Here is a 20,714-nt window from a genome sequence, read left to right as displayed (position 1 = left end):
TGATGGCCCCCAAAATCACGTAAGATCATTTTGGAATCAGGCTATTCGTGAAGTTTGGGGAGAGTGGAAGGAAGACAGAAATCAAATACATTATTGCCATAGCTCCTTAAAAGCCTGCTGGCAGAGAGATGAATATTGCAACAATATTTTTATATCAAAATAAAGTTCAAACACAAGCACTGCATCACTGAACACAAGGCAAGACAACAAACATACATGGCTCAGATGCACATTTTGGAATCAGGTAAGTAGTATCATATTAATTGTTCAGCATTAAGGACTCAAACCCTTTCAACTAAGAGTCATTTAGGAAAGCAAAATGCTTAAGCAGCGAGGTTTACTTAAGTTTCATGTTCTGTTATTAGATGTACATTTTTCCAAGTATCTCATAGCACACTAAAAAAAAAAAACCAAAACTTGGAAGTAGCACAAAGGTTTGTATTTGTTTTTTAGTGTTGGGTTTTTTTTTAAAATTACTTTTTTTATTAACTCATTACCTTGTGACATCAAGTGCCTTCTGAACTTTTGCTTGTACAGACCCAAGCAAATCAGCACCCATCTTTTTCAACAGCTGTGTCAGCAGTACAAACAGCCAGTCCTGCAGGTCTTCTTTATGGACCTGGATGAAGTCCACCAGTGTCTCCAAGAACATACTGAACACCTACAAGGCAGAAGAAGATGGAAAGAGGGTAGGATGGGGCAAAAGAGGAAACGACACTGACATATGCTGAACTTACAAACAAATAAGAAAGCAGTAAGGGAATCAAGAGGCAGAGAAAGGCAGTGTTTTGCAGCCAAGCAGGAAAAGAAAAAAAAGAAAAAAAAAGAAATCTTTCTTGCTCTCTCATCGGATTTTGATACAAGAGTACATTGGAAATGTTAGCTGACTTCTGCAGAAGTTTGACAATTAGGTATTCCATGCAGTTTCGTCAAGAAAAGAAATGCTTACTGTGATGGCTGGCGCAACCTCAATTTTTTCAGTAAAACAATTTTCTACCCTTTCAAGCTTTATCATTAAGTTGATTTGTCATATTCCTCAGACTACAAAACCACTTTCTCTCTAAAACCAAAAAAGCTGCTACAATTCTTTAGCAAGATAATAATTTTAAATATCTGCATTACTAAATACTGCAAAATCATGAAAGCTGGCCAATTCCTTTACATAAAATACTTGTTGAACAGAACAAGATTCTCCTGCTATTGCAGGTATCCAAACACAAAATTATTCACTAGAGTATGGAAAAAAGCCACAATACATTTCAGATTGGCAGGTATTTAAACCACAGAAGTACTTCCGTCTTTTCAAAAACATGTTATCCATTGTGTTCTTTTCAACACATAATGTTGAAAAGACTGCATTCAGTAAAAAAAAAAAAAAAAAAAAAGACATATTGTATTTATAGTAACCTCAGCACTCAGGCCAGGAAGAAGGGCTTTTTGGAGGGAAGGGGTAAAGCAGGGCATGACAAATAAGTTTAAACAGCCTTTTTAGTATCTCACTAATTTTATGTTTTTTCAAGACTTACAGTGAAATCGGGATGTCTATGCTCTATACCGGTATGGCCCATGGGTTTCCCATTTCTCTGAGAAGAAAAAAATGGGTGTTTGGGCTGAAAACGCTACCTTCACAACTGATATGCACTCCAGCACCAGCAGATCGGTGGGTACCGAAGCAGAAGTATTGCTATGATGTAAAGAGGGCTGGAGAGAGATTGCCTCCTGAGTATGTATGACGTGGGTACAAGGTTGGAAATAGCTGCTGCAGCAGAAGGGCTGGAACCCTACATCCTCCTGAGGCTCACCTGGCTTGTCATAAGGCTAACTTCTGCTGCTGTCTGTGAGAGTGGATGATCCTAAACTGTGATCATACCTCACATGGCTGCAGAAACCAGTCCACGGAAGTGGGCTTTCTTCCACAGCACTGATCAAGGCTGCTGCATGCCCACATCACTGAAGAAATTAGATCTCTTTTCATGTTGATAATGAAGCCAGGGTAGGCAAATTCACACCATAAAGTGAAAAAAAAATCCATACAGGTATCTTTAAAAGAAGTGCCTCAAAATTTACATTAGAAATGAAAAATAAACTCAGTTTTTTTGTCAAGAAAGGCAAAATGATCCTTCAGGTCCCTTCCAACCTGCTATTCTATGATTCCTTCAAGATCTAATAAAGACCAAGGAGAATCTTTTCATAGACATCTTAAATACTGAAAAGCTGTGTTAGAAACAAAACAGTACAAATCCTGCTCAACGTAAAGCCCATCAGGATGAGTTAATTTAATTCACTTCCCTTTTGGGGCAAACTACATTGAAAAATGTATTAAAAAAAAAAAAAAGATAAAATTGCTAACTCCTCTGCTATCTGTCTAGATTTGTATTCAAGTCTGAGGTTTAAAAATTACCCTCCCAGTAGTGGGAAGAAATTCTTATGCTTGGGATTGGAAATGTCTTCTGTATTTGGCTAAACTGAAACAATATACCACTTTGTGCCCACTACTTGTGCATCCACAATTATAAGACCTAGACAAAATGAAACCAAAAAGTACCATCTGTATTGTAATATGACAGTCTTTGGATTTCACAGCCCTAAAATTAGGGAAAAATATATTGGACTTAGGCAAACAACAAAAAAAAATTCTGGTGCTATAAAGATTACACTGAGGGTCTTACAGATGTATTTAAAATCCTTCAAATTAAACTATACAGCTCAGCAGAATTTAAAAACCGTACCTGTTCCTTTGAGTTTCCAGACACTGACACACACATCTTGCTCATTAAAACGTGCAAGCTGAACAAACTGGTTACAACCTCTTATTTGATGAAGTAACATGGACTTCTTATGACACTTTAAACATGTAAAGTGGTTTAAATTGAAATCATTATGAAGTGAATTATGAATCACTATGGCAAAAGTGCTCTAAAGATCCTGTGCCAAAGTTTTAGCTGTTAAAAATACACATAACTGAGGACTCAATTTTGTTTTCAAGCTTTGTTTGATTTTAGGTTTACCACAGTGAATGTCTGGAGAAAGCTCCAATAAGTTGAGTCATTTTATTGCATTTTAAAAAAATATGAATCATACCATTTTGTCTTAGGCCAAACCATGAAGAATTTAAGACGACTGTAAGAGTGTTTAAGGTAAAGGATGAATTTGGAATGGAAAATGGAACTCAACCACTTATATGTTGAACAATATATGTAGGTACTGTGATTTTTGCAGTTTCCATTTTTATGATGTAAACTAAAATTCTGAAATCAAGCATCTAAAGTTGAAGTTTTTAATAATTTGATAGCAGAAAAAATAAACACATATGAAAATAACTGTCAGTGATCTACCTTTAAAGTGAATTATTTCAGATGTGCCAACCACCACAATATAAAGCAGGAATGCATAACCAAACAATGTCAGTTAATTAGTAGATAAAGCACATCTCAAAACTTTACCACACAGTTTACATAATTGTATATAGCATTTTATGATTGCAAAAGGCTTGATACTGCATGAACTCTTTGGGGAAGAAAAATAGAGAAAAAGGGTTAATTGCACATTCATGCAAGTAAGGTTAGGCTTCCAACAAATATCGAACCAACTTACTCTCTAAAGAGAGTTCCGACACAGGGGACAGCATGCAAAACGAAACAAAACCAAAACAAAACAAAACAAAAAAACAAACAAAAAAGGGAAAAAGATAAAAACACACAAATTAGTGGCCATCAATACAAAGTTCCTGTATGGAATATAAACCAAACCAAAACAAAAAAGGTATTTCAAAACTTTTATGATAAATCCAGTAATTTTATTGGGATACCCAATGTATTTTAAAAGTAAGCACTTGGCAAGTCCTTCAAATCATTCTCACATTTTCTCCTCCAAATAATATTACTCTTTTTCTAAGCAATTCCCTACATCCAGCTATCATGTTAAAGTAAACCTTTAAAAAAAACAAACCAAAGAGATGACGATAATTCCTACAGACACTTGAAAAGAGTCTAAGGTGAAAATTGTCTAGCCATAAGTGTGTGACAAAAATTTCACAGCTCATGAACTCTTAATACTTAAAGGATCCTCCTGATAATAGATTGATAACTATTAATAGCTTTGCAACACCGAAAAGCAGGCAAGGTTTCAGTGGCTGGAATGGGTGTACCACATATGCTATAACACACGCCAAATTTTCAAAATCAAAGAAACATTATTTTGTCAGAATGCTGAGTAAACCAAACAAAACAATCAACTAGAAAAATTCCATGTAACATTTCTAAAGGTTTAATGAAAAGATAGAATGCTCTTCTAACACATACAACTAAATCTTGGAACATTTTCATTATCCTTCCCTGGCTCCCCCACTACAAAAAAAATCTCCAGGGTAGTTCTGATATATGCATAGCTGCAATATTAATTAACACAAGAACAAGCAAAATTAAACCAAGCTGCTATTCACGATTTTGTCATTACTTCATTTAAAACCCAGTAATATCTCAACATTTAATTTTCTTTCCTTTCCTCTGTCTTAACTGTTCTTTTTATGGACTGTTTTCTTCAGCTTCTCTTTAACTGCTTGGCTTTAGTCTTTTCTTCTGGATTTCTGCAGTATGTGAGCAACTTTAATATCATGCTGCTGTGTGCAATGCAAGTTTCTTCCAAAATACAAGGTGTCACAGATAGCAGCTAAGTCACTTTTTCCAGCAGGAAAAATAAGGAGGACAGATGAACACTAAGTTAACCTATCAAGACTTCTCATTACTCTGAATTTAGTTTTCCACTGCAGCAATGAGAAAGACTTAAAAAAAATATGTAAAATGTATTGCATAATCAAAGTCGTTTTTCAGAATTCTGCTGGGAAACGCCAATACTTCTGAAATAACTACTTTGCTCTGAATTTTTCCGGGTTATCATTTTATCAATTCTGAAATATGGACACAAAGTGGGACACATTATACTCAACATAAAAGATAAAGGTTTCTTCTGAACAAGCCTATAATTAAAAAAAAAATATGAAGTTACATGTTTTTTACATGATACCATTATAACTTTGTTCACCTCCTTACTTACCTGCAGTCCTTTTGCTATGTGAGATTACTGCATGTATAAGCTGTACTAGTAACCCACCTCCCACAAAAATTGTAAAAATACTATCAAGGGAAGTGATTCAGTTAAAATATTTCAATGGTCTTATAAAACAGAAGGATTACTCTCCTTGTTATATCATCTATACTGGGTCTTCACCTAGGTAAAAGTGAATAAAACATCGCATTTTCTTTTATACCGAAGTATAGTCTCCACCTTACTTATTGAATATTAACAATGATGTAAAAATTATTTATTCAACAGTCTCAACTGCCAGCCCTATCTATGAAATTCGAGGAAGACATCATAAGCTATGATAATACAAAATACATTGGAAAATAAATAAGTACACATTTGGTATACTTCAGACTCATCATGTTTAATTTAGACCACTTTCTTCATGATTTAATTTACTGCACCAGAGCCTTTTGTTTCTAACTGAGAGAAAACCATTACTCGTGTTGAAGTGGCCTCTGTAAACAACACGACTTCTTAAAAATACTTACAAATTTTGAGCACAAACTGTTGAACTACTTCAATGCATTTTAGCTGAAACTAACCTTTATTTCAATTATCCTGCAAAAAAGGTGGAAAATTGTCTTGTTCAAAATTGCAAATTAAATGGATTGAAATCTGATACCATTAACTGCTTATATAATAGTTTGTCCATTTTTTACATATGCAAATATCACTGATATTTTACCTCAACTGGCTTTCTATTAATGTATGCTTTCAAACATTTACTGAAAGTAAGAAAAACCTGAACATACCTTACTATGAGGATCAGCAAACATTCTTGTGAAGATTTCACACAACCTTTTCAACTCAACACGACTGTCAAAGTGACAACAATACATTAGTCAACTCCCCTGCTAGTACTACCAGAACACTAATGCACAGCAATCAGTGAAATCAACTGCAAATACTGAATCAAATAATCTAGTAAACAAAGTAGAGAAAAGCATTTTGTTTAAGACATGGATAAAAATGTTATAGATTTGGTCTAAAATGATACTTTCAACCTAGAAATGGCTCTTTCAACTAATTCATATATTATACCATTCCTGACTATTTTAAAAGAGCAGATAATAAAAAAGGTAGTCTTAGTAGCTAGTAGTAAACCATTTCTTCTGAATAAATACCCAATAAATAATAATAATAATAATGATGAATAAATTATAAGATAAGTAAATAAAAATAAAGGCCTTCCATCAATACTAGATGCAAGCACTTTAGGAAACTTTTGTATTGCAAGAATTCTCTTGATTTTAAATTCCATTTCTTAAACTGAGATTTTTAAACAGACGCTATACACTAGTGGCCTGAAGTGACAATAGCTTCCTCATTCCTTCCCCCACCTTACTCTCACAGACACACACCCTGCTTTCCCTCTCCCCAGCCGTGTTCTTTAGAGCATTAGCCTCCTTTCCTACTTCCCTTGCCTCCCTTCAACTCTGAAATAAAATGTTTTTCTATTAATGTGTCTTCTTACCTTAAAGTTCTCTGGTTCTTCAGTAAGTTTTGCAGGCCTAGAAGGCCTTCTTTTCTCTCTGACCAGTTGGAGCTGGCACAGCGATTTAGGACTTCAGCCACATCTTCTGTCTGTCTCATATATGTTGGTATGCTGCCATTCCTAGAGCTATAGGACCTTTCTGAACAGGCACTTGATGCATCACTGTTGGCATCATCATCCGAGTACATCCCATAGGACTCGTATCTTCTTCGCACAGGCTTCTTCTATTATACAGAAACACCCCACATTAGTACTGATTTTCAAAGAGATAGTATACATAAGCATGATCAGTAGAAAGACTGATTCAAATAATCGGTGTGACCCCTACTCCCTGCAGTGACAATCGGCTCCAACTGTTCAGCAGGTCAAACCAAGTTAATTAAAATATTTTAAAGAAGTATGACTTGCGTGGTATTTCAAATACAAAAGCAAAGCAAATGCAGAGAAGACATACGTTTGATGAAACATTACATTTAAGGTTTACTTGTAAAAATCCATAAAATTGCATGATAGGGTGACATAAAAACTGTATTGAAAGTTAGTTATTTCACTTAATAGCTTTATATATGTTACAGAATATAAGAATCAGGTCTAAACCCACATATTCTGTCATTTTAACTTACTTCCTATCATGCATGTTAATAGCAAAATATTAAACTGTTGAAGAAGGAAAATAGTTTCTATACCTTAGTCCGTATGTCTCCTAAGAGCTGTTAGCAGTAAATTATTGAAAAGAAACAGAAATTGAGAACAGGAAGGTAAGGCATAGGAGCATTGTGACTATTAAACTACCTGCCACTGGAAAACACATGGTCTTATTGTAAATTTTGTTCTTAGCTCTCTGTATCTGATTAGCATATCACGCATTGCCAAGAATTAGTTTGCTAAGCTTCCATTTCCAGGGAAATATTACATATCACCTGCTGGTTGGTCACAAAGACTCCTCTGTCAAAATCTTTCTGTCTTATGCAGTGATATTTGAGCATGAAGACTTAACACATGCAGTCAATTACTAACTAAGTATGAAACCTTCATTTAAACTTTATTTTTCCATCAACTTCTCCATCTGTCTTTGTTTAACTTCATTTGGGTAACTAAATTTTGTCATTGCAACAATTACTACAGCAATGTCCTACCAAAAAAATTAATTACATAATGCAAAATCCCAAATCCCCTAAAAACAAAAACAAGCCAACAAGACAAAACACAACATGCCAAAGGCAGAAAAAAAATTTTAAAAAAGCTATTTATCCTAAAAGGAAAAACACACCCCTCTGCAAAATAACTCTGCCATTCAAATTTTGGTGTTGAAGCTAGTAGTTAAAAATTTGGTTCCATTACATACTTAAAGAAGCAGTAGTATAAGTGATTGTTTTCCCCTCAATTACGATTGCCATTTGCACAGGCTTCTCATTTTTGACTGCAGAATAACTTAAAGAATATCACAATACAAACTAGTCAGCACATCATGTAACAAGCAAGCTTACTGTCAACAGAACAAGCATACATACATGTGTAAGAGAATAAAGAAAGGGAAAATCACAAAGAAATGAGCATTTTTGAAAAGGGTCTCCATAAGTAAAAAAAATTAAAAAAAAAATTAAAGAAATAGAATCTGAAATGCCCAAGGACTGTGGTGAAGTAAAAGGTATGAAAATATGTAAAGATCATCATATTGCTGCATTTTATGTGTCTTATATTCAAACCAGATCTTAGCCAGAAGACTGATACCCCTCTGGCTTGAGCAGTATTATAACTGGCCAACTATTTTTCATACCAGAAAAATAGTAATACAATCCAGAATATTTTTGGTTTTTATATTACGTCTGTCAGGACTCTACATTCTACCTTTTGAAAACAGTGTTCTGAGGGGGGGCTTCAGTCTACAATAAAACGAGTGTTAATAACCCTTGTTAAAAAAAAGCCATTTGTACAGGGCAACCTGTACACTTAGAAGCATGGCAGGCAACCAGGTAAAATGTTGCTGTTCTTCATCCTTCTTTGTAATGACAGACTCTAGCTAAAATACACAAACTGATTTTCCTCTAACGTTTCTAGAAGCGTCATGCTATTTTGGATCCAGGTAATACAAACCAGTTTCTATGAACAAACTTTATTGCTTCAATGAAGCAGGACACATATAAGCCTCAAGAGCAGTGTCCTGGGTTCAGCGGGGATAGAGTTAATTTTTACAGGAACCTGGGAGGTGGGGGGTTATAGCCGGGGCAGCTGACCTGAACTAGCCAAGGAGCTACTCCATACCATGTGACATCATGCTCAGTATATAACTGGGGAGCGGGCCGGGGGGAGGGCTCTCGACTTTCGGTGGGGGACGTGGCGGAGCGTCGTGTTCCGGGTGGTGAGCAGTTGCACTGTGCATCACTCGTTTTGTATATTCTTTTTATTAGTACCGTTGTTGTAACTTCTCTTTTTGTGTTGTCCCAGTAAATGGTCCTTATCTCAGCCCTCGAGGTTCCAGTTTTTTTTCCTTTTCTCTCCTCCGTCTCCTCCCTATCCCACCGGAGGGGGGCGGGAGGAGTGAGCGAGCGGGTGCGTGGTCCTTTGTTACCGGCTGGGCTGAAACCACGACAAGCAGTCATTGGAAACATGAGTTTCTCCTCAAGTTACATTCTTACTATGTACTTTGCCCAGCTGAATTTGAAGAAGCTATGAAGCTACTAAAGTACTAAAGATACTCTTCATGTAGCACCAGTGTGGATAAAACTATAGCACAGGCTTTCAAATTATAGTGAGACGGGGAACCAAAGGAACCTTAGTAGATATAGTAGATATATGAATGTAGATAGGAATTGTTTAATAATTATCTAGCTTATAATGAAATTAAAGAAGTTTCAATAGAGGTAGACATGGCCCAAGGGGATGAGAAGTGATGTTTAACGTTTCCATTGTTGAGGCTGACTGAGACAGGAGATAGTCCCTGATAAGAATCAGCAGTGACTCCAAGAACCAGCCAAGACGGACCTTGTGATTTGGACAAATGCCAAGGGACAACTGAGTCTGCGCAGGGACAGAAGGTTAAGAGTTCACTGTGAAGAAGACATACAGCCTTCATCTTCACGACCACCAGACGACCACCATAAGGAGGCACTGCGCAAGCGCAGTTGAAAGGAAACTATGGAAATGACTTCCTAGAGCTAATTATAATATGAAGCGGGGATAGGTAATGCCTATGTATAGGCGTATTGCGAAACTCTATGTATATGTAACACTTGACTGTATAAATTTAAAGTGAACTGCCAAAATCAGGCACACACGACTTTGGTGGGACTACCCCCCGTGCTGCCCAGCGCTGAATGAACATACCTACTTTACAATCTCACTGATTGTGGAGTCTGTTTTCCGCACGTCAATAGCCAGAAATTTTTCATGTTCCATGGACTGTTTTTCTGTCATTCCCTATTCCAAAATCCAGACTGACTTCCAGTTTACTAACTAGCATTCCTCATCAATGCTGAAAACTTTTTGCAAGTTTACAATATCAAAAAGGGGAGAAACCACTCAATCTCACTGTGACCTCTTAGGCAAGACTGCACAGATATCCTGATCTCTATGCCAGTGAAGGCACACAAATTTCAAACTGATGTGCCAAGAGAGCATTAACCAAGAAATCAATAAATTGCCAGACTAAGAACATGACAGAGTTCTCCAGATTTTTTCCTCTGAAATTTTGTTTCTCTCTATCCAATCCTATCTGGCTATAATTAAATTTTTTAGAGTCTAATTTGTAGGTTTTAATTAATGTTCTAAATAATCTTTTTGTTAAAACAGACTAATAACAAATTCCTTAAAGTATTCTGATAACTAGATAACAGGTACTTAAAAATATTTAGTGATACGCAAATAGTATACAATACCTGATAAAAATGTATCTGATTCATAGCATCAGTATTTTAAACTAATTGAAGATTTCAGCTTGCTGATGTAACAATCAGAATAGCAAAATACATGATGCATTCAGTTTGGCTAACTGGGGCAGAGAGGTGGAAGAGCCAAACCCACCCTTTTAAAGAACAGTAAAGGTTAAGAAAGCAAATGGCATAACCAGTTTTAAATTCATTTTGAATTTCGAAAACAAAAGAAAACAAAAACTAAACTTATGAAATGTTGCCTGCCAAGTCACCAGTTTATCTCTTCAGCATCAATCTCACATGTTGTCAGACAGAAGAACTTTAAATGGAACCCAAGCTTACAGTAATCACAGTGCTTAAGCTGTCATCATTCCCGGCTCTGACAAGCCTTCAACCTATCCAGAAGTTTGGCTGTTGTGGGAAACTGCTGGTTAATGCTACCTGCTCAAGTGTCTCCTTGGACCACTCCAACAGAACAGTCCGAGACTATTTCCTGTCTGCCATGGAAAAACGTACATTTCCCAAAAGTTAAGACTTCTGTAGGGAATAAAAATTCCAATACTTTGCAACTCTAACAATTCAGTTTCTCTTTTTTTCCCACCTAGAAGCCAATAAAATAATGAATGACAAGTTCTTTTGCATACTTTAACATACAGGTACCAAACATTTTAAGAGTCTGTATCTTAGACAAGGTAAGCGCAAGATTCTTACCAAAGCATCTGCTACTGCCTCTTCCACATCAGAACCTGTGTTCAGAACTCGCATAGCACTAACTGATGACGACAATCTACTCGACTGACTAATTCCAAAGCCGGTACCTGTTACAACAACAAAAATGAATATAAAGAAATCAGTCAGAATAGCAATATGGGACATTAATACCACACTCACTTAAAAAAACCCAAGCAGAAGAAAAGCATTTGCTTAATATTTCTAATAAATTATGTAGAGGCTAAAATACTGGTTATTTTCTTTCTAAAGTCTTTAGTGGTGCAGTGAAAAGTAAGAAATGAAGTTAAAAAAAAAAGTCAGAGTCATATACAAACATTCTATTCCAATATCACAGGGGAAAAAAAACCACAAACCACAAAAAAATGGTTTTAACTGAAAGAACCTTTTTTTTTTTTTAAATTAATTTCTTCATTTTGGGTTTTTGTTTTCATTTTAAAAAAGCAAATACAATAGGAAGGCTATTGAGAGTGCTAATTAGAAAACTACATGCATAAAGAATGCTCTACAAATACTGAAAAATGGAAAAATAAAAACGTTCTTCTGCAAGTAAAAATAAAATGATTGTTGTTAAGGAAGAAAAGGATTAACATTGGAGGGTGGGGGTGGAGACGAAATCTAGCAACATAAACACATCTATCTGGATTATTAAAACCACAAAACTCAAATTAATATAAATAATGCTTTTAAAAACTGAACTATGAGAATAACCAAGTGGGTGGGGAAAAAAAAAAATCCAGGATGACTGCACAGATGACAGCAAAGTGTACTCATCCTTCACCTGTAGCCCCATAAGCATCAGGAGCGTAGAGGGCACCAGTGGATCTGGAGTGATGTCTGGAAGCTGGAATAACAGGATCATATAAACCCTACCTATTACCATGGAATCAAAGTGCTGCAGTAGTTGCTTAGATAAACAAGAAAGTATTTATTGAAAAGATTAAGCTTTAGCACAAGAAACTGAGTATTACACAGAAGCAAAAAGCTTCAGAAAAGTTCTTTGATTATACAGAATATGATTACATGAAAATATATATATAGGTTTATGTACACTAGACATTACATGCATAATTTTTTTAATTTAAGAGATTAAGAGCAGATTAAAAGCAAGTATGTTTAAGTTCAAAGAAAAAAAATGCATAGACACACATGCGCGCACACACACACAGAATCCTCAGAAATATCTTACAAGTTCCACTGATACTGCTCTTCCATTGTAGAGTTCACCCAATTCTATGCGCTCAAGTCAGAGCCAGAGCTCACATAGCACACATTTTCTGCAAAGAGTGACTACTGCACAAACTTACTGTGTTAGCATCTGACAATTTGTATAAACTTGAGTTCTTGCCTATGTGCAGATAAGTAAACCTCAGTTAAAACTCACCACTATGTAGGTGAAAGTTAAAATTATTCAATTTTAATTAAAAGTTTAAAATAATTTAATGCAATTAATATTTGACATTTGTATTGTTGTCTTTAAATAAAATGTGAAATTGAAACATTTATGTTAGTCACTGTAGTTCACTAAGATTCTTTAAAGTTATGGAAAGTAGGAACCAAAGATCCTCAAGGGCTTTTGAATAAAGCTGGAGTACCCCCCCTGCTTCTGGCACTTGTATAAAACTGGTCTTCTGGAGATTCTAAAGAAGTTGACTCACCATTGCTAGTATTTTCTTTCTTAAACCAAGTAATTTTAAGTTTAATGTGTTTTTAAACAATTCACCTTCTTTCTTCAGTTCACTTAAGTTAGAATTTTACAGCCACATAAATGAAATTGGTTTTGACAATTTTAACTTGAATTCAAATGTCCACCCACAGTGACATAAACCCCAGATATAACCTTATGATTTAATAAATAACTGTAAATGCAAATATTGTACACCTTTTGGATACATAAAGTAGTATAAATAGAAACCAGGAATCAAATAAATCATCATTTCCTCTGATTAACATAGACAGTTTAGAGTCTGATTTGAATCAAATAACCCTGACACAGACCAAATCACATCTGGGGAAGCACACCTCTTTTAACCTGAGTGAACTCCAAATATTATGCTAAGTCTTGTAAAGGTCCTGGAAACAACATTGTGTTTTTTCCACGTAAAGTTCTCTACTCCTTACATAAGGTACAGCAATGTATTTAATTTCAAACTAAACCTGCATGAAATTGTTCAGCTAGGGAATTTTATTTTTCAACTAATGCTTTGTGGAATACTTGGTTCCTTAGAAAGTATGTCTCAGCACGGAAAATGAGACAGGACAGAAGATGTCAAAACGCAGGCATCAAGGCTGACAGAGCTTTAAATACAAGCAATAATGGGATAAATCTTTTTATTGCTTTCCATCAACAAGCCCTGAAAATTAAAGGTACAACTAAAAATTCAAACTTCAGGCATGTAATTCAAGACAATCCTGCCCCCATATACATTTGAAATGTGCTGGATGAGTTTTTAAGACAGTGAAAAGTAGTACTATATTGGATCAAACACACCTCATACCAAAGCATATTTTCAAGAATATTCTTTGTACCCCTCAAATTGCAGAAATTGTGAAAGTATTTACTATTGTTGCTTCACTTTTTAAAAGATGAATCAAAGTAAGATTTTAAATGGGCTCAAAATCACATAATTTCTTAGCTAAAATACGGGAATTATACTAGTCTGATATTTAATATTAACTACACGTAACAGAAAAATAGGCACTTCCATATAAATTACAAATCACTTGCTTCTCAGCTGTTATCTCCCAGTTTATACTCTTATATTGAGATATAAGATTACATAAACACTTCATACCAACGTACAGAGAAACAATTACATAGCATTTGGGTCATTTTATGCCTCAAAGGGCTTAGCATTTGTAAGCAAAAATTTCTGTGCTGAGAATCAGATGCAATACAAATTACATTTCCCCCTCCAACCTCATGTAAAACTGTCTCTAGCTACAAACACAGAGCTGAATTTGCCTTATTTCATCTTCCATTTGTACCCTTGAAAAACATTACATTTACTATTTTTGATAGAAGTTAATAGCACCCCCTAAAACAAAACTGGTCCAACAAAACACTGAATGACATGCAAAATCATTCAAATCAGAAGTCATACCAGAAGGAATCGTGGGAATCATCATTTATTCCAGGTATAGCTGCCTTTTTTTTTCTTTTTTTTTTTAACAACACTGGATTCCTATATGTGCTACCTTGCATTCTCTGTGCTATCAGACAATTCAACCTATTGTATTTGTATAGGCGCTTGTTTTGATATCGGAATACAAAAATTAACCTTCATCAACAAAAATAAAACCTCTAGTAGCATTCGTCCCAATGACCCATCTTATTGTATTAGTTTAATACAGATTTCTTAAGATAACAAGCATTTGACCAAATATAAAACCTATATCAGGTCTCTCATGCATGCAATTGAAGTCAAGCTGTAAGGTAGCAAAAGCAGCACAAAAAGATCTGGAAAATACCGTCGTTTTTAAAAGAAAAGAAGATATGTGTGTACTACAACACAGTCTACCAGCTGTGTTTTAATAAAAGATACAAGTTTACTAATGGATCCTGCATAATGTCTACTTTTAATTTAATTTCCCAATTACATAGCATCTGGGCACATTAGCATTAGTTACTGAAACAGCTTTCATTCAATTAATCTGTACTTTCCCAATAAAACCAAGGTTGACAGGAAGCATACTGCCTTAACAGACCACAACAGACTTCCAATGCCAATTAGGACTACAGTCAGATGCCTCAATTTGAGATAGAAACCAGAGATTTACTATTTTCAGACTATGTTTAACAACTAGTATTACAAACTCCTTAACTGTAAGCTACACTTGAACAAACAAAAGAAGAGGGATACGTACTGAATCATAGAATCATAGAATCATTTCGGTTGGAAAAGACCTTCAAGATCATCAAGTCCAACCATCATCCATGCCCACTAAACCATGCCCTGGAGTACCCTGTCCACTCGCTTTTTTAATACCTCCAGGGATGGTGACTCAACCACTTCCCTGGGCAGCCCATTCCAATGTTTGACAACCCTCTCAGTAAAAAAATTTTTCCTAATATCTAACCTAAACCTCCCTTGCCTCAACTTGAGGCCATTTCCTCTTGTCCTATCTCCAGACACCTGACAGAAGAGACCAACGCCCACCTCACTACAACCCCCTTTCAGGTAGCTGTAGAGAGCGATAAGGTCTCCCCTCAGCCTCCTCTTTTCTAGACTGAACAACCCCAGATCCCTCAGCTGCTCCTCATAAGACTTGTGCTCAAGGCCCCTCACCAACTTGGTTGCCCTTCTCTGGACACGCTCAAGCAGCTCAATGTCTTTCCTGTAGTGAGGGGCCCAAAACTGAACACAGTACTTGAGGTGCGGCCTCACCAGTGCCGAGTACAGGGGAACAACCACCTCCCTGATCCTGCTGGCCACACTGTTCCTGATACAGGCCAGGATGCGATTGGCCTTCTTGGCCACCTGGGCACACTGCTGGCTCATATTCAGCCGGCTGTCAACCAGCACCCCCAGGTCTTTCTCTGCCGGGCAGCTTTCCAGCCACTCTTCCCCAAGCCTGTAGCGCTGCATGGGGTTGCTGTGACCCAAGTGCAGGACCCGGCACTTGGCCTTGTTAAACTTCATACAATTGGCCTGGGCCCATCGGTCCAGCCTGTCCAGATCTCTCTGTAGAGCCTTCCCACCCTCGAGCAGATCAACCCTCCCTCTCAACTTGGTGTCATCTGCAAACTTGCTGAGGGTGCACTCGATCCCCTCATCCAGACCATTGATAAAGTTATTAGACAGAACAGGGCCCAACACTGAGCCCTGGGGAACACCACTTGTGACCCACCACCAACTGGATTTAACTCCATTCACCACAACCCTCTGGGCTCATACATCCAGCCAGTGTTTCACCCAGTGAATAGTGCACTTATCCAGGCCACAAGACGCCAGCTTCTCAAGGAGTATGCCATGAGAGACAGTGTCAAAGGCCTTGCTGAAGTCTAGGAAAATAACGTCAACAGCCTTTCCCTCATCCACTAGGCGGGTCACCTGGTCATAGAAGGAGATCAGGTTGGTCAAGCAGGACCTGCCTTTCGTAAACCCATGCTGACTGGGCCTGATCCCCTGTTTGTCCTGGACATGCTGCGTGAGCGCTCTCAAGACGAACTGTTCCATAATCTTTCCCAGTACCGAGGTCAGGCTGACAGGCCTGTAGTTCCCCGGATCCTCCCTCCGACCCTTCTTATAAATGGGAGTCACATTGGCAAGCCTCCAGTCCTCTGGGACCTCCCCTGTTGACCAGGAACGCTGATAGATGATAGAGAGTGGCTTGGAAAGGACCTCAGCCAGTTCCCTCAGTACTCTTGGATGGATCCCATCAGGTCCCATAGATTTGTGAGTGTCCAGATGGCGTAGCAGGTCCCTAACTAATTCCTCCTGGATTAAGGGGGGTATGTTATGCTCTTCATCCTTACCTTCCAGCTCATGGGGTGGAGTACCCTGAGGATGATTGGACTCGCTATTAAAGACTGAGGCAAAGAAGGCATTAAGTACCTCGGCCTTTTCCTCATCACTGGTTGCTACGTTCCCTTCTGTATCCATTAAAGGATAGATATTCTCCTTGGGATTCTTTCTACTGTTAACATATTTGTAAAAACATTTTTTGTTGTCCCTTTGCTGAAGACTAACTCTGACAAAGATAACGCCAAAAAAAATCAGTTTCAGATACAATCTTACGGAGACAGTTTTGTATTACCTAACAACCAAAAAAAACCCCCACCCACCCCAAACCCCCAATATCTAAAAAGACTTTTATCAAAATTTACTACTAACTTTGTAGTAACGTTTACAAGGATACATGGGGATGAGAAGCTTCCCTAATCCTTAACCAACAACACGTTAAAGTAATTATAAGCTAATGTTCCTATGCCTTATTGACATTTCAGAAACAGACAACAGCTTGACAATATTGCAAAATCTTTTAAGTGTCAGGCCAATAAGCTGAAATACTAAGTGAAAACGAAACTTTTGCTTATAGCAGCTCTAGAAATGAGGACTGAATGTGACTATGCATGTGTGAATGTTAAAAGTTTTCAATTCCTCTTCTTCCCTATGTAACAACAGCTGCTACTTCAATTACTTATCACTTGTTCTACACAGATTAAAAGTAAACTTCAGAACTGTACTTTGTTCATCTACTTGTATAAGGACTTTGCTACTTGCCCTGTTCATTTTTAGAAAAGGAAAAGCAGCCTCCGAACACACTTCTGCTTCGGGAGATTGGTCCCTTACCTTCACCATCACATTTACTTACTTTAATAGCAAAAAGTTACATTTTTATTATTTTTTCACATAACACAGTGATGACAATATAGCTAAGGAGACATAAAAGGAAGCATATTTTCTTTTTATACACCAAAATGATTCATTGACTAGGGAGCAATTTTGAACAACAGTAGACCCTGGCTGTTGATGCAAGGAAAGGCAGAGGAGAGGATGACAGCCACACACTATTCTTTGCTCTAGCTGGTCAGTGAGAAATGGATTATCTAACTGCACCCAAGCAATGAGTGCTATAATAAAAAGAGAAACACATAATTGCAAAAAACTTCCCAAAAGCGGAATTGCCCTTTCAAAAAAAGCATCTAGATACTGTGTATCACACACCTTTCCAGACTTGGTATTCAAGATAAGACTAACACTAGCAAAGCATTTATTTTTCAAGTGTGCAACCCATTCACACATTGGTCAATTCTCCATCCAAGTAAGTGGTGAGTGAGCCAAAGGAAGGGAAAATAATGGTGGCCAGCTACAAGCTAAATGAAGGAGGCATGGGTTCGTTAGGTGCAAATAATAAAGGGCAAAGACAGCCATGCACAACAAGGGGCTCTGAGTACTTACCAAGGGGTGGAAAAGAGCGGACAGGGCTCGTGTCCCTGCTACTTTCACGGCTGGCCTCCCGACTGCAGCCCTGACTCACACTAGGCCGAGGAATGCGGCTGCCTCGTGCTAGTATGATTCAGGGTACAGACAAACAGCAGCACAGAAGGGAGAAGACATAAGAAAAGTTGCAGTTTTAATGCAATTCTGTTTCGCAATAAGATCAAAGATGTATTCCTACGAAGAGACACTGACGATTATGCCATATTGTAAGTCATAACTGTTTCCACACACTTTCTTGATTGTACTGGATTACACTAAGCGTAGCCAGTTCAATGAAATTATTTCTTCGCACAGCTAAAAATGGGGCTTTACCAACTCTTTACAGAATGGTTAAAAAACCTCTTGAAAAGGATGGAGGGGAAACAAGCAACAAAAAATATGAACAGAGTATCGATTCAGAATTTGTGCTCAAGATCAAGTGAATCAACAGTAATGCAAATGAAAAAACACACAGCTTTCTAAAGAAGGAAAATATAAAGTTAATACAGCTAAGGTAAAAATCAAAACACAAAACAAAGAATAGCAATGCCATTAAAATCAACTGATATTTTTCAATAATATTGTTTGTAATAAAGTGTAATCAGATTATACCATGAGGTTTAAGTAGTATGACACTCATTTTTGTATCACAAAAGTATAACACATGCACGCACACATACGTAGCAGACTCACAAAAGTAATGAAGAAAATAATCTTTTCAAAATGGTATCACACCTCCATTCAATGGATGTGGGATATTTTGGGGGTGGGGATAAGAAATGAAGAAAAGTGAAAGAGGTAAGGAAGACAGGGAAGTGAGGAAAAGGACAACTACTGCATTCTGACAGCAAAAAAATAAAGTATCAGCTTAAATTTAAAACTGTCTTGTACATCAAAGACTAGCCTCAGAAAACAGATATGGTTTAGATTTTTATTGAAATGTATTCTTACTTTATCAACTGCCTATAACTAAATGCAAACTGTAGATATCCAGCACTTGAAGTAAGAAGGGCTATAAAGAAACCAAGAGTTAGTCAGTGATTCTTACCTACTGACAATCTAGAAGGACTAGCTTCTCTACTGCATCCCTGACTTCGTGGGATTTTGCTTCGTTTTTGTGCAGTTGCAGGATTCACTAACACTCTCTGAACTCCTGTGTTCATAGTGGAAAGTGTGGTTGTTGTCAAAACTCTTCCAGGAGACCCAGATCTACTGCCAGCTGAAGGCAAAATGAATAAATATAAGTAACAGCATAGAAGATAAACAACCATGGTTAAAAAGAAAAAGTGCATAAAGTTAGTAGGAAAGTGGTGGTAGATTGAAATGGTCTGGAAAAACTTACAAGGTAAAAATGTGAAATAGAAAACCCTGGTCCACGTTCTTACAGCACTACATACAAGGTAGATAAAATTATCAATGCAAGGAAGCACTTGACACGGTATTTAGCACTAGATACGCTCAAGATACCATAAATATTATTTCTAGTCTTCCTCAACAGTTCCAATGTCCCCAACATGAACGAACATTGGTGTGTTCATTTCTTAAGCTACATGGTCTCACTAATCACATTTTCTATTAAAAAAGAAAATAAAAATAAAAGAACTGCTATAAAGCTAAAGGGAGCAACTTTAAACTGGTTATTTCATAATTACCCCAGCTCTTCCAATGCAACCAATGTTGTAATAAAATAACATTATTTTCCTAACATTTAAACTCTTCTCCCTTGCTTTTAAAAGCATGGGGTCTTCAAGCACTACTCTCTGATAAGTTAAATAAAATGTCACTGAAGACAAAATACTCATGTTCATTTCTGTGGAGGTTGCCCCACAAATTCAAAGAAAATCTTCAATTAGTTTTAAACAAACTAAAAAATTATCAAGACTTATTTAAGTGTCTTATATTTTTATTAATCAAAACTGCACATTACAAAGTGCTATAAATGTTCATTTCAACACACTGTACTCACTACCAGAAATTGGTCACTGATCCCTAACTTTGGTATTTTAATTACAGAAAATTTAAGTTGTAAGCTCTAACAAAGAACCCATTCTTCTCTAGTTATAACCAATTTATGCCACCGATATAAAGATATTGTTTCCAGCTGCAGAATTCAAGAAGTCTGACCAAATAAAAAGCAAAACATAATTTTAACCAAAGGTTAATTACATACAGATATGAACATTTCATTAATCTCTTACAAATAATCAGGTAACTGTATGACCACAGCTATGCGATCGAATCTATAGACTTAACATGCAACATCTCGAGTGAGTTTCATGGGTTACTTTTTATGAGGCACATTTAAAAAGGATACAAGTTGATTAAAGCTTGACTATATGGGAAAAGAAAGAAAATCCTAAACAAAACATATGCTGAGTGGAAGGGAGAGAACTAAAACAATGTACCATGCATATACTTTCAGATTCATTGTTTGAATTCAAACTTGAAATGATTATTTAGCAAAATCCCTTTTCCAAACTATGGACCTATTCAGCAGAAATGATAAATAAAATATTACACAGCCTGGAAAAAACAAGCATAACTGCTATAGCAAAAAAAGAATAAACAAATCTATAAAATTGCTGTGGTCTGCAAAAATTAAGGGTTTGG

The 20,714-nt window shown here is 36.7% G+C and overlaps 1 protein-coding gene across 50 annotated transcripts in view; it reads right to left on the bottom strand.

The window, feature by feature from the left end:
* The window catches only part of CLASP2 (cytoplasmic linker associated protein 2), a 157,260-nt gene that overhangs the window by 25,180 nt on the left and 111,366 nt on the right, over nt 1-20,714 (bottom strand). For 21 of the 50 annotated variants that reach the window (XM_052793778.1, XM_052793446.1, XM_052793493.1 and 18 more), the window contains 8 exons: nt 19,153-19,323; nt 18,084-18,191; nt 11,960-12,022; nt 11,161-11,267; nt 7,267-7,290; nt 6,560-6,804; nt 5,838-5,901; nt 498-661 (listed from right to left, as the gene is read on the bottom strand). In XM_052793778.1, coding sequence (XP_052649738.1) covers nt 498-661; nt 5,838-5,901; nt 6,560-6,804; nt 7,267-7,290; nt 11,161-11,267; nt 11,960-12,022; nt 18,084-18,191; nt 19,153-19,323 — 946 coding nt within the window. The remainder of the gene's footprint in view (nt 1-497; nt 662-5,837; nt 5,902-6,559; nt 6,805-7,266; nt 7,291-11,160; nt 11,268-11,959; nt 12,023-18,083; nt 18,192-19,152; nt 19,324-20,714) is intronic. The other 29 variants (XM_052793567.1, XM_052793646.1, XM_052793627.1 and 26 more) reach the window with 5 other exon arrangements.

The sequence above is a fragment of the Harpia harpyja genome, chromosome 1 (genome assembly GCF_026419915.1).
Source record: "Harpia harpyja isolate bHarHar1 chromosome 1, bHarHar1 primary haplotype, whole genome shotgun sequence".
Lineage (NCBI taxonomy): Eukaryota > Metazoa > Chordata > Aves > Accipitriformes > Accipitridae > Harpia > Harpia harpyja.
The sequence above is the reverse complement of the archived record's forward strand: the minus strand, read 5'-3'. Positions and strand labels throughout refer to the sequence as shown.